This window comes from Oppia nitens, unplaced genomic scaffold (genome assembly GCF_028296485.1).
Source record: "Oppia nitens isolate AA-2021 unplaced genomic scaffold, nextdenovo-longstitch-racon4-pilon3 scaffold5_pilon_pilon_pilon, whole genome shotgun sequence".
NCBI lineage: Eukaryota > Metazoa > Arthropoda > Arachnida > Sarcoptiformes > Oppiidae > Oppia > Oppia nitens.
In genome coordinates, this window is record NW_026533243.1 from 172325 (window position 1) to 186666 (window position 14342).

At 27.6% G+C, this 14342-nt stretch overlaps 1 protein-coding gene across 5 annotated transcripts in view; it reads left to right on the forward strand.

Moving 5' to 3' along the window:
- The window catches only part of LOC128961942 (syntaxin-binding protein 5-like), a 70420-nt gene that overhangs the window by 45734 nt on the left and 10344 nt on the right, over window positions 1-14342 (forward strand). For 2 of the 5 annotated variants that reach the window (XM_054308269.1, XM_054308270.1), the window contains exons 7-11: window positions 131-378; window positions 9138-9412; window positions 9771-9859; window positions 10101-10246; window positions 10661-11594. In XM_054308269.1, coding sequence (XP_054164244.1) covers window positions 131-378; window positions 9138-9412; window positions 9771-9859; window positions 10101-10246; window positions 10661-11594 — 1692 coding nt within the window. Of the gene's footprint in view, window positions 1-130; window positions 379-9137; window positions 9413-9770; window positions 9860-10100; window positions 10247-10660; window positions 11595-12936; window positions 13127-13602; window positions 13889-14342 lie in introns of all 5 variants that reach the window. The other 3 variants (XM_054308272.1, XM_054308271.1, XM_054308273.1) reach the window with 3 other exon arrangements.

Here is a 14342-nt window from a genome sequence, read left to right on the forward strand (position 1 = left end):
TCATTATCTAATTGTGGATTATATTATAGTATTAGTGTTTTTTCCCCAAAAAAATAATTGTTTGTTTTTTGTTTATTATTATATTATATCTTAAAATAATATCTATTTTTTCTAATAAATATTTTTACAGTACATTTGCATCAATTATATAAACTGAAAACATCAAAACTGTTTGAAAAGCCAAAAGTGGTYAACAAATCGGCCGGTGATTTGTCTGCCGGTGCCGAGTCTGGGGTCGGCCTACAAGAAAATGACGACCCGTTTGCCATCGAACAGCTAACCTTCTGTACGGACACCAAATACCTGTGCATTGCTGGCGCCAGTTCTCAGGTGATTGGCTTCAGGTTTAGCAAACATGAGACACATACGGAAATACCGGTTAGTTTTGTTTAGGTTTTTGGTGACAATTATTGATATTGTTTTTTGTTTTTTAATAAATTATTTCAATAATAATAATATCTGATTGATATACTGTAGATGTTTGTTTGTTTAGCATTTTATAAAAGTTGTGATTTATTTTTATTTATTTTTTTGGTTATTATAAAATATGATATATGTTTCATATCATATACTGGTATATGTTTAGTTAGATATTTTTATGGACACATATTACCAGTTAGTGTACTGTATAGTGAATATATATATATATGAATATATTATTTTGTATGAGAGATAGAATATTCTGTAAAAATATCTATTATTTTGTGATGGTTAAAACATCACTTAAGCGCTTCCAAAGACAAATTAAAATATAAAGTTAACTTTAGATATAACTAATTTATACTGTACATATTTATGCTATTATGTACATTCTCTATTATAACTTAAAATACTGTTTAATCAAATTAAGTAATTTGATTATAATTAACTATATTTAATATTATCATCAATTCTATATTAATATCCTATTTATTATTATTATGTTTAAATGTTTAATTAAGATTATAAATTATTATTAATGTTATAAATAACTTAAACTAATTATTAATTATCTAATATACTGGAATTAGTAAATACATGTAATTCATCGACTATCACATTATAATTATCAATAAATGAGAAGTTTAAAGAGTTTAAAAATGTAATCATTATTAATAGTAAGTGCAAGCCTTAGGTGTAGCGGAGTTGGGCTATAATTCCGTAATTTTACGGACGAGTCCTTCCGAGCTCCGATACAAGGCTTCCGATACTAAATACCGATATACAGCGCAGTTACCAGTGACCAGAGCCCCGAATGGGCTATTCATAAATACTGTGACGTAATAAATAAGCCATTCAAATATACCGTAATTCTTAAATAGTCTTCTAAATAGCAACCCATTCATAAATTACGTCACAGTTCCCTATCATATATACCCCACATTGCTTATTGCTTCGTAAAGTTATCTTTACGGGCTATTTGACGGTAAACCGTAAACCCGAACCGTCACATTTGGCGCAGTCGGCAGGATTGCAAATCCCTACCTATATTACCGACAATACTATTAATACCAGTCCTGCCTAACCATACAAATTTATTATTAAACAATTAAGTCACACATATACTTAATTGTTCACATCATTTATTATTTAAACTCTAATTTATTATTTCTATTATTAAAATATTATTATAAAATATTAAACTACAGTATATCTAAAGTCACTTAAGATTTAACACTATTAATAATACTTTATATATTTGTGACATAATACAACATTAAATATATATATAAAGTTTACTTTAAAATTTCATTACAAACATTTATTATACAATAACTTAGTAACCAATAGTTAAGGTTAATAGTTAAGGTTACTTATTTGAATTATAAACATTTAATACTCTTTATTATAAAACATTTATAACACTTAATTCTGTAACCAATTGTTAAAGGTTACTATATATATATATAACCATTTATATTATATCAATTTAATTACATTTATTATAAAAACAATTTAAACATTATTTAATTATGACTATCACTAAATATTCCGGTTATAATACCGATGTTAAATTTGAAACATGGCTCAAACTATACGAGCTTAATACACAACAAATGTCGGGTACCGAGCGCATACATCAGTTGATGTATAATTTAAAATCAATAGCTCTACAGTGGTACGCCGACGAGATTATGGACAATTATACGCAGTGGGACATCGTTAGATGTAAAATGCAATTACAATTCGGTACAGCCGATGTCCGTCAAACTAACCAACCAAAGACTGTACAACGAAAAGATAGGTATACCAATACTAAACAAAGTTTACTTTCCTCTGTTGCCAACACTTGTAATTACAATTCACGGCAACACTACAACAACACGGCATCAATGCACCTCGAAACCCTAAGAGATATGTTATCATTATATATTTGGTGCAAAGAACTAATACATACATCTAATAAATATAATCACGCGGTAAAACAACAAATAAATAACAATTGCGGCAAACAAACACCGTTAAAAGCTAACACACACAAAGAGTCATTTAACATACATAAAGCCGACAAAACAAATATCACTCAAACCGTCCCTCACACACATGACACCGAGCAAAGTCGTGATACTTCTCACAAAGCACTTAAGTCTTCGGTCGTCGCAACATTTAGCGCCGGATGCTTTTCACAGATAAGCCACGGACAGACGTCGTGCTCCTCCGGTCGCCTATCACTCACAAAGACTAGAACAAAAGTCTCCGACGGTAACAACAACAAGCCTCTACTACCATTGTCTGTACAGCTGGACATCAGTTTAAGCGGTTGTCAAATCTCAGACACCGATATGCTTAAGTTCCCTGAACGTTCAACATGCACACAAAACCTAGTCATGCTTTTGTATCTCAAACCATCCATCATCGGCATCTCAACACACAATCCGCTATATTTCAACCTAGACTTCGGTAAACGCTGTGATCGAATCTCCGACACAAATACGCGTACAACACTCGAAAGCTCTACGTTTGGTAATATTTCAATCACTGACTCTAAAACACAACAACAGCCGCCTCTACAAATACATAATAACCGCGCACATAATATCAATACCGTTAAAAAAATTAATAATTATTATCACATGTCATTACTGGACAATACATCAATTCATCGCAAATATGGCGATAAATATTATATCACACGCATGTCCATATATTTCCAACACATTAAAATGATTAACTATTTTGTCTTTATCATAATATCGCTACACTATCGACATATTCGATTTAAAGACTTTATTATTAAAGTTAACTTTAAACATCAATATAAAGAATCAACATCGCGCTCATCGTTACATAGAATTTTCTCCTATGTCGAAAATTCTTTTTCAACCGTAGAAGAATGTGATGGTTAAAACATCACTTAAGCGCTTCCAAAGACAAATTAAAATATAAAGTTAACTTTAGATATAACTAATTTATACTGTACATATTTATGCTATTATGTACATTCTCTATTATAACTTAAAATACTGTTTAATCAAATTAAGTAATTTGATTATAATTAACTATATTTAATATTATCATCAATTCTATATTAATATCCTATTTATTATTATTATGTTTAAATGTTTAATTAAGATTATAAATTATTATTAATGTTATAAATAACTTAAACTAATTATTAATTATCTAATATACTGGAATTAGTAAATACATGTAATTCATCGACTATCACATTATAATTATCAATAAATGAGAAGTTTAAAGAGTTTAAAAATGTAATCATTATTAATAGTAAGTGCAAGCCTTAGGTGTAGCGGAGTTGGGCTATAATTCCGTAATTTTACGGACGAGTCCTTCCGAGCTCCGATACAAGGCTTCCGATACTAAATACCGATATACAGCGCAGTTACCAGTGACCAGAGCCCCGAATGGGCTATTCATAAATACTGTGACGTAATAAATAAGCCATTCAAATATACCGTAATTCTTAAATAGTCTTCTAAATAGCAACCCATTCATAAATTACGTCACAGTTCCCTATCATATATACCCCACATTGCTTATTGCTTCGTAAAGTTATCTTTACGGGCTATTTGACGGTAAACCGTAAACCCGAACCGTCACAATTTTTTATATAAACTTAATTCTTATTTATTTTACATTTTATTTAATAAATTAACTGTATATATATAAAATCATTTGCAAAATAGGCGGAACTAGATTTTTGGGAATAGCTTCTCTCTGGATTGGAATTTTAGAAAAATATTTAATATGGAAATATGGTTTTCTGGGACGAATACATTAGTTTTCCTACTTTGTATGTATACTGGCACTGGTATGCTAGCACCGGGATGTTCGATATCTCATAAACTATAAGAGATAGCAAAATTCTTTAAAAAGCAAATTATACATCTTTTAAAATGAGTTGACACGTGTTTTGGCAATTTTTAAAATATTAATTAGTTTTTGTAAAAAATAACTTTATTCATTAAAAAATGAAAATTTCAAAATCTCATAAAATAAAAGTGTCAAGGTATTTTGTAATTTTGTTAATTTTAATAAATTCTATATTTAAAATAGAACAAATCACCTGTACATTGTAACTACCTAGCTCATTTCGTTTTAAAAATATTTACACATAAATGTTTTTACATACAAATTTTTATTAGCTATTGGTATTAAATTTATAAATTATGATAYAATACTCATAAATTATTATAATGGTAAAATAAATAATTATGAATAATTTTATAACTAAATGAGCTAGGTAGTTACAATGTACAGATGATTTGTTCTATTTTAAATATAGAATTTATTAAAATTAACAAAAWTACAAAATACCTTGACACTTTTATTTTATGAGATTTTGAAATTTTCATTTTTTAATGAATAAAGTTATTTTTTACAAAAACTAATTAATATTTTAAAAATTGCCAAAACACGTGTCAACTCATTTTAAAAGATGTATAATTTGCTTTTTAAAGAATTTTGCTATCTCTTATAGTTTATGAGATATCGAACATCCCGGTGCTAGCATACCAGTGCCAGTATACATACAAAGTAGCAAAACTAATGTATTCGTCCCAGAAAACCATATTTCCATATTAAATATTTTTTTTAAATTCCAATCCAGAGAGAAGCTATTCCCAAAAATCTAGTTCCGCCTATTTTGCAAATGATTTTATATATAATATACTGTCTAAAAGTATAATCAGACTATTTATTTATCATATACTGTATATACAACTGTATATTATATTATATTTTACACTATACCTACACACACACACACACACACATTATATAGATATAATGATAAGTTATAGTCAATAATTTAGCAAAATAAATATACCATTATTATATACTATTTATTTTTTTTTATTATTTGAAATAACAACGAAAAATATAACTGATGAAGTTTTGTGAATTTATTTCAAGTTTTATGAGGAAAATAATACATAGTGTATGTGTGTGTGTGTGTGTGTGTGTGTGTATGTGTRTGTGTATGTGTATGTGTATGTGTATGTGTATGTGTGTGTGTGTATGTGTGTGTATGTGTATGTGTATGTGTRTGTATGTGTGTATATATGTGTRTKTGTATGTGTGTGTGTGTGTATRTGTGTGTRTGTGTGTGTATGTGTGTGTAAATGTTTCATAAATTTTGTTTAGACTCAAATGCAATATACTAGTGATAAAGTATTATTATTATTATTATTTTGGTTTTTTTAACTAAGAAAAATAAGTTTTGCTATTATATTATTAGGTTTTTTTGTGTGTACTTCTAATGAATTAATAAATAACACTTTTATAACAATTTTATKAGACACTAATTGTATTATATATTTTTTAGTGGATACAGTATATACTGTATAAATAACTATAATAATTTAAATTTTTAAAGTATATTGTGCAACACATTTCTACTGTATTATTATTATTTATAATAATTTATATATGGATTATTTGCTTATCAAAATTTATTAGTCTATTATATTATTTGAACTGTATTTCTATTAGCTTTATTATTATTATTGTTATTATAATTGTTAAATATTTTCAACATTATGGACAACATATATGGAAAACTATTTGAGTTTCTATATTATATAAATTCATATAATAGCTAAATTTAAAATAATTAAAGCGTTATTAATTGTATTTTATGGAAAATTTTATATTTTTTAATGTTATTAGATATATATATATTTTTTAATTATCTAATTAACATTTAAGTGTATATTATATGTGTTTGTATAGTATTTTATATATTATATGGATAAATATTTATTATTATTTTTTTTGGTGATCAAAGTAATGTAAATTATAGATAGTAAGTGCTATTATTATTATTTTTATTTATATAATGTTTGTGATTAAATTAATTATGCCTAAATTTTTTTCACTCAAGTATTAAATTTTATTATATTAACTTTTGAATCTAATTATTATTATCTAATTGAAAACTATTTCAAACAACAACAACAAAATTTAATTGCTAAGCAATTGTTGTAAATTATTTAAATAGTTTTTTGTTTGTTTGTTAATACTTGAAGTATATATTTTTTMATTTATAGATTATATTAAATAATTTATTTARAAAAGAAATAATTTTTTAATAATATTTGTTATTTAAAAAATAATATATAGTATATTACCTGTCTATATATTATTAATAGTTTATACATTATTAAAAAAAAGTTAATTTTTATATTTATATATTGATATAATTTATAGATAATATTTTCTACTAAACGTTTGTTTGTATAACAGTATTAATAATAACAGTAATAATAATAATACTGTAATAATCATAATTATAATAAATGACAAACTTTTTTTTTAACAAATAAATTTAATATTTTTTTTAGGTAATAAATTTACACAATAAAAAAACTACATTATCTTTAATGGACAGTTTTAGATAACTTTGTATAATTTTATTTCTACATAAATCTATATAAAGACATTTATTTTAAATATAATAGTAAGAAAAAAATATTATAATAAATATTTTTTGTTGATATTTGTAAAAAATATATAACCTTAATGTTAATAATAATAATAATCAGTTTACCCATTGATATATCATATTTAATATAAATATTCATAACATGAATTGCCTTTTAGGCATTTTTTTTTGCTTATATAATATATTTTTGTCTCTTTTATCACTTCATTGTTAAACAAACAAACAAAAAATCAAAAATAATATCCTTGCAGTATATATGATATATTATATATATATTACAATACATTGTGAAAAATATTGACAAATATTTTTTTATTATTTAAAAAATCTAAGGAATATATGTATTTTATTTGAAGCATAATATATATATATATATATAGTTTTTATTTGCTTATATATATTTGTATAGACACACACAAAACAAACTAAATAAAGATAAATATGATATATCTAGGATTTTATATATAAAAATTTTTAGCTAAATAAATAATTTACATTATTATTATTATTGTCAAACATTTTTAAAAAAATGTTTATAACAATCAAATAATGTTTTTAAAATTACAGAATATTTATATTTATTATTATTTAAATACTTTTTAATATATTTTATTTTGCATTTATTGTTGAAATTATTTTTGTAAATATCTCATCGGCTTAGATGAATGATATTAATTTGTAAATACAATATATATATATACTCTATATATATATACTGTATATATATATACTGTATATATATACTGTATATATATATATACTGTATATATATATACTGTATATATATATATACTGTATATATATATATACTGTATATATAATATATATATATATATATATAAATTTTCCCATTAAAGGATCTGGATGTGTTAGATTGACAATAAAAATAAAGGATTCTGTTATATATATAATATAAATCTAACCAAACATTAGTTTACAATTAATAAAAATATAATAATATTAATATTTTCTAATATATATATGTATTGGTTAATATTCTACACCAATAATAGATTGTATAACATCCCTGTTCTCCTCCTCCCCCCCTCTATACTCTACTCTTAACTATTGATACTCTCAAGTGATTTAATTGAAATCTATGGACACAAAATAAATCTCTGTATATGTGCTAATGTTTTTAGATGCTATGTGTGTGTGTGTGTGTGTGTGTGTGTGTGTGTGTGTGTGTGTGTGTTTTAGTGTAGCTATTATTTTAATGTCAATATTAATCTTAAATCTCTAACACTGTGCCTTACAAATAAAGATACAGTGAGAGGTATGGGTTTTTTTGCAGATATAAATTTATATATATATATATATATATATTCTGTATAATGTAGAATAATTTGTAACAAAATAATCAATAAATACATTTAACACAAGAATATTCTGTGTCAACAGTTTTTATTGTTGTTGTGTTTTTGATTTTTCAAAAAAAACTGTTACTATTAGTATATATATATATATACAAGTTTTGACTTATAAATTGGCATAAATTTGTTTTGTTTTTTTTGTTGTAGTTGTTGTTTGATTAAAACAATCTAATATTTAATTTTATTATTATTATTATTATGAATTTAATTTATTGATGTCTACATATTGGCCATAGAAAATGCAATCATCAATTAAATTGTTATTTTATTTATATTTATATTTGTATTAATATATACTGTATTTTGTATATACCGAGAAATTTGATTATATTGTTTTCTATTTATTGTTTGATTAATTTATTATATTATAGACAATAATAAGTTATGTACATAATATGTAGTTCAATAGAAATACTTGATTTATATATATATATATATATATATATATATATATATATATATATATTTATATATTCAGTCTAACAGTAGTCTATGGCTATGAATAAATAATAGCACTAAACAATTTATTATATTATACAATAGTTTTTTTGTATATTAATTATTTATATATCGTATTAATTGGAAAGGGGAAAAAACAAACAAAATAAATAAATAAATAAATAAAATAGTTTTCTATATAATATATAAATACTGTATATCTATTATAATTAAAAGAAACTATTTCTAAATATCTTTGAAATTAAATTGAAATTTTTTTTGGAAACAATTTATATTTATATTTTATTTTATTAATAATACCTAAATGTTTCTAATTATATAAAAAAATTATTATTAATAATTATGTTATTTTTTTAAATGATAACAATTGTTATTATTATACCATTACTTATATATATATATATATTTTTCATCTATAGATGATTGAAGTTCCCATGAATTACGAGGACTCGTTATCAGGTGATGGCGGCGCCGACAATGAGGTGGCCTGCGGTGCCAGTGCACTGTTAACCCAGTCATCCAACGACAGTCACGATACATGCGGTGCCAACAGTTATCTATTGCGCGTGAAGTCTGGCCATCATAAGCGGGCGCCCGGATTTCAGGCCGAGTTTGTGTGCCTTAGCCCGTGGATTGACAGCCAGACGCCGCCATTCCGTATAACATCCCTATGCGTCAACTCATACGCTAACCTGTAAATCAATTATTTTTGTTTCTCTCTCTCTCTCTCTCTCTCTCTCTCTCTCTCTCTTAACATTAAATCCATAATTATTTATTTATTTAGTATTTTAATTATTATTTACTTTAATTCATATATTAAATATAATATATTGAGTTTACTGTATATATATACGATATATATTTATATATATAAAGTGTATTTTTATTATCTTATGTCTTATATTATATAAGTTATATATATGTATATTATATAATAAGTTAATGCTATTGTTGTTATAATTATGATTGCTATTGTAGTTGTTTAAATAATATATCCCTGTGTCCTCATTATTACTATTATTATTATTATTACCATTATTTTTTCTATCTAGGATTGCCTACGGAACGGAAAACAGTCTCATAATCATCGATACGATCCAAAAGTCGGCTGTGCTTAATGTGTCGACCAGTAATCTATACGGTAGGTGCTGCTGTCCGACATAATTAGACATAATCAGTACAGTACACCACATTAATGTATATTTGATTGATCAACATGTATGCTATATTTTCATAGTATGCATATAATGAGTTAGTTTTAAATACATTGATTGAGATTGAAAGTTATTTTTTAATTTAAAAAAATATGATTTATTGATTAATTGGTTTTTTTTGTTGTTGTTGTCGGTGTGTTCTGTATATGTGTGTGTCCGACACTACAGGTGCAGCCGATCCCTATCAGCGAACGGCGAGGTCAATGAAAAACAGGTCGACAGCAGGTGCTGGCGGTCAGCAGCAGTCAAATCGGGACACATTTGACGGCAATCAAAGCGATGCCGACCGGACCCGTTCGCCAACTTCTGATCAGGTAATATACCGCTAGCCGTAGATACATATGACCCTCTCTTTATTAGTACCGATTCCCCTTTACCCATACACACCCCTACTCACCCCTACACTCAAACACACAATTTATAACACCTAAAAAAATACTAACACCACACAAATAATTAATTAATTTACACGAAATAAAACCCAACTATTAATATATGAAAGACTAACAGTTAATTTTTTAAATTAACATAACGGATAATATTTTACTACTAACTAATCTAATTGTTATTAAGAGAAATTTTTTTTTGAAAATTATTATTAATGACTATTAATTTTTTTTGTCATTATTTTTTTGCTTCACATTTTTTTGGGATATACCTGTATATTATTATTATATAATGCGTGTGTGTGTGTGTRTGTACGGTATGTATGTATGTATGTATACAAGTATGAGGATAGCCGATCGCTAGCCGCCGACCAGTCAGTACCCAATACCCCCGTATCGCCGACACCACCACCACCGCCCACACCTACCGATCCTACATTTTCTATGTGTTCCGTCATTCCTCCCATTCCACCGCCGAGACTAAAGCGCAAGACTACTACTACTACAACAACAACAACCAGTTCGTCGTCAAACGTTTCGTCAAGCGATACGACATCCGTCAAGAGTGTCCAGAGTTGCGATGAAGTCACTGAACACACGCTTATGGAGGAGAAGGAGGAGGTGACTGATGAGGGAGATAGAGATAATACTAATAATATGGCCGATACCGATGCTGCGGTAAATTGCCAACAACTACTCACAGACAGTATTACCGCCGAAGCAATTGTCGAGATTAATAGCGGCGACCAAACTATTAGTTTTGCTAAAGTTGGCGAAACCTCACCGACGACACCACCTGTGCAAACAAGTGATGGTCAGCCGTCAGAGTCGTCATCGTCTCCGCCGACGACGACGACCATCAGTCAGAGGCCTAAAGACCTGAATCTCGATTCAATCCGAAAGACCAGCAAAACCGATGAATGTCTAGTCAGCAAAAACTTTAGTCAACCAACCAGTCCTTCAGCCGACGATAGCGACACAACCAGCACAACCACTCCAGTGTCAAGTGCTATGGCCAGTGAGCTATCGTCACCAGTCAGTGATACAAACTGTGATCAACAAAAACAGCACATGAGAAGCGCCAAACTCAGCCAAATCAAAGTCAACAACAACAGTAGCGGCAGTACAGCAGCAGCCGATGCCAAACAACAGAGAGCCGCAGCACCGGTATCTCATCATCATTTGCACCATTATCTCCATAAAAGCAAACACAAGATTAAAGTCTACGATATGAGACATGAAGACTGTGACGAATCATTGGTTTCCCGTTTAATTAGTAAGTCGTTTAGTGAACACCAAAAAAAAACATATAATTATATCTCTAATCTCATCTAACCGTCCACTCAAGTCATTGGCTCTGTGCGGCTCTCTCTCTCTCTCTCTCTCTCTCTCTATATATATATATATATATATATATATATATATATATATATATATATCAGCACTGGCTTTAATAACTAACAGCTCTCTATCTATCTATCTCTTACACAGCTTTAATTGATTAACTCACTCGGCATTGATCTCTCTCTCTCTCTCTCTCTCTCTCTTTCACATTCATTATTAGCTCTCTATCTGTCCAATTAATACCATTCCTCTCTCTCTCTCTCTCTCTTTCTCCCATCACTTGAAATATAGTCATTACTTTAATTAAAGCAAAGCAATACTGTTTTTTTTGTTGTTGTTGTGACTGTATGTATGTGTATGTATGATACGTGACTTTTTCACAAAAAAAAAAAAATAAAATAAAACATACCGTTTCTTAATTTAACTCATATAATACTCGTATAGACATTATAATATCGTATTGATATATTAAATTCATTAACACACACACACACACACACACACACACATACATACATACATACATACATACAATATTAAATGGATATACCTAAAAAAATTAATAATATACCCAGGGAACAAAATATATATACTAATATTATAAATTATTAGCACTATATGTATGTATGTATAATCATCGGAGATTTGAAACTGCAATCCCTATTACTATATTATTATTATTATTGTGTGATTAGTTAGAGTGCAATATCAATTCATATATGATATATCCAACAACAACAACAAAAAATATGTTATGATAAATCATATATAATATATAATAGTACAGTATATACAGTATAATAATGTCTCGGATTGTTGGTGTTGTTGCTGTTATCGATATCATTGGCCGCTCCTATGAATACATATACTCTCAGTCGGATTTTTTTTGTTGTTGTAACCGAAACATACTATACATACCATACCGTAATAATAACCGGATTAATGATTAGGGCCTAACATTTATAGCGGGGTTTTTTCCGGTCATGCTATTGTACTAATGGATAAATAAATAAATATAGATTTATATATTCATTGAAAAAAATGATATATCAATATACATATATTTTTATTTATTAGTAAAACATGTTTTTATATATTGAGTTATTTAAATGAATGATAATATAATATATATATATCATTACTTAAATTTATATATATACATAAAAGTTATGTTAGTATTTATTAGTAGTAAATTATTTTTCTACATTTGACTATTATTAATAACCACACAAAAAATCAATCAACAACAAAAAAAATAACTATCCATTGATTAGTCAAATGGTAGAAATCCATTTCAATTACCACAACACCAACAACAACAACAACGACAACCACAGCAAACACCACCACCACTACCACCTCCACCACAATCAACAACAACAACAACTACAACCACAACACAACAACAACAATATCCAAATCAGACCAAAGAGTTGCCCAAAAATGTCTTTAGCTATTCAACCGGTAATTATAATATTAATACTAATATTTTTCTCTCTTTTTTTCTCTCTTTTCTTTTATATATATATATATATATGATATTATGACTTCCTCTCTGAACTAAAAAAAACTAAATAATAATAAATCAAACGGCAAATTGAATGACTGACTAACCGATTGATTGATTCATTGATTGACTTACTAACTGACTGACTGACTGATTGACTAACAAACCGCTTGAATGCCTTATATTATTATTTTTATTTCAAATGAATGCCACTATTTCATCGAAAACTTTATATATATATATATATTAAACAAACAAAAAATATATTGATATAAATTCACATTCACCTATAAAAACCTATTCAACAACAAAAATGCTTACCTGTGCTGCTGTCATGGCCTGAATTGCTAATCAAACACACACACACCTACWCATACATACACACAAACACACAACACAACACATCACACCTACAACTATWCAACAAAATCAGATTAACGGCCTGTGTCTGAGTCCGACAACCGGTAAACAACAACAATCGCTAACGGGTATCGGCGGCGGCGGCTTTGGTGGCAGCGGCGGACAGTTGCCAATCGGGTCGGTCTCGGCAACGGTCCGGAAGCCGATAACACCCGAAATGAAGCGGTCACGATCGCAAGGTACCCGAAATAAGTTACAAAGAATGCATACAATTCAGTGTATGGCGCCCACCACCACCACCACCAATGATGAACAGACTGTCCTCCTAATGAATTATTGCAGTCTCAGCCAAGGATCAGGTGGCTTACCATTTGTGTGTCTCCTAAAAATATTAATGTCTTATATAAAAAAAACTATAGATGTCTGTGTCTTTCAACATTTGCTATCGTTGGACACCATATTTATAATCATATATATATATACACACCTGTTGTGTCGTTTAACTCTTGAATAGCACAGCACACCTATATATATATATATATGACATATCATACAATAGTTATGATATCTTAGTTGTAGTAGTATTAGTGATATTGGCTATTGTTTGTACTGTAGTAGTAGTTGTAGTAGTAGTAATAATAGTAGTAGTTTCACATTAATAACCCAAATATCACTGTTTTATATACACATATTGTGGATAAAAATCAATATAAATCACAATTTTCTATTATATATATATMTATATATAAACAGTATTATAAGCTAAAAATTAGATGATATTTCACACACACACACATACACACAATCATACCA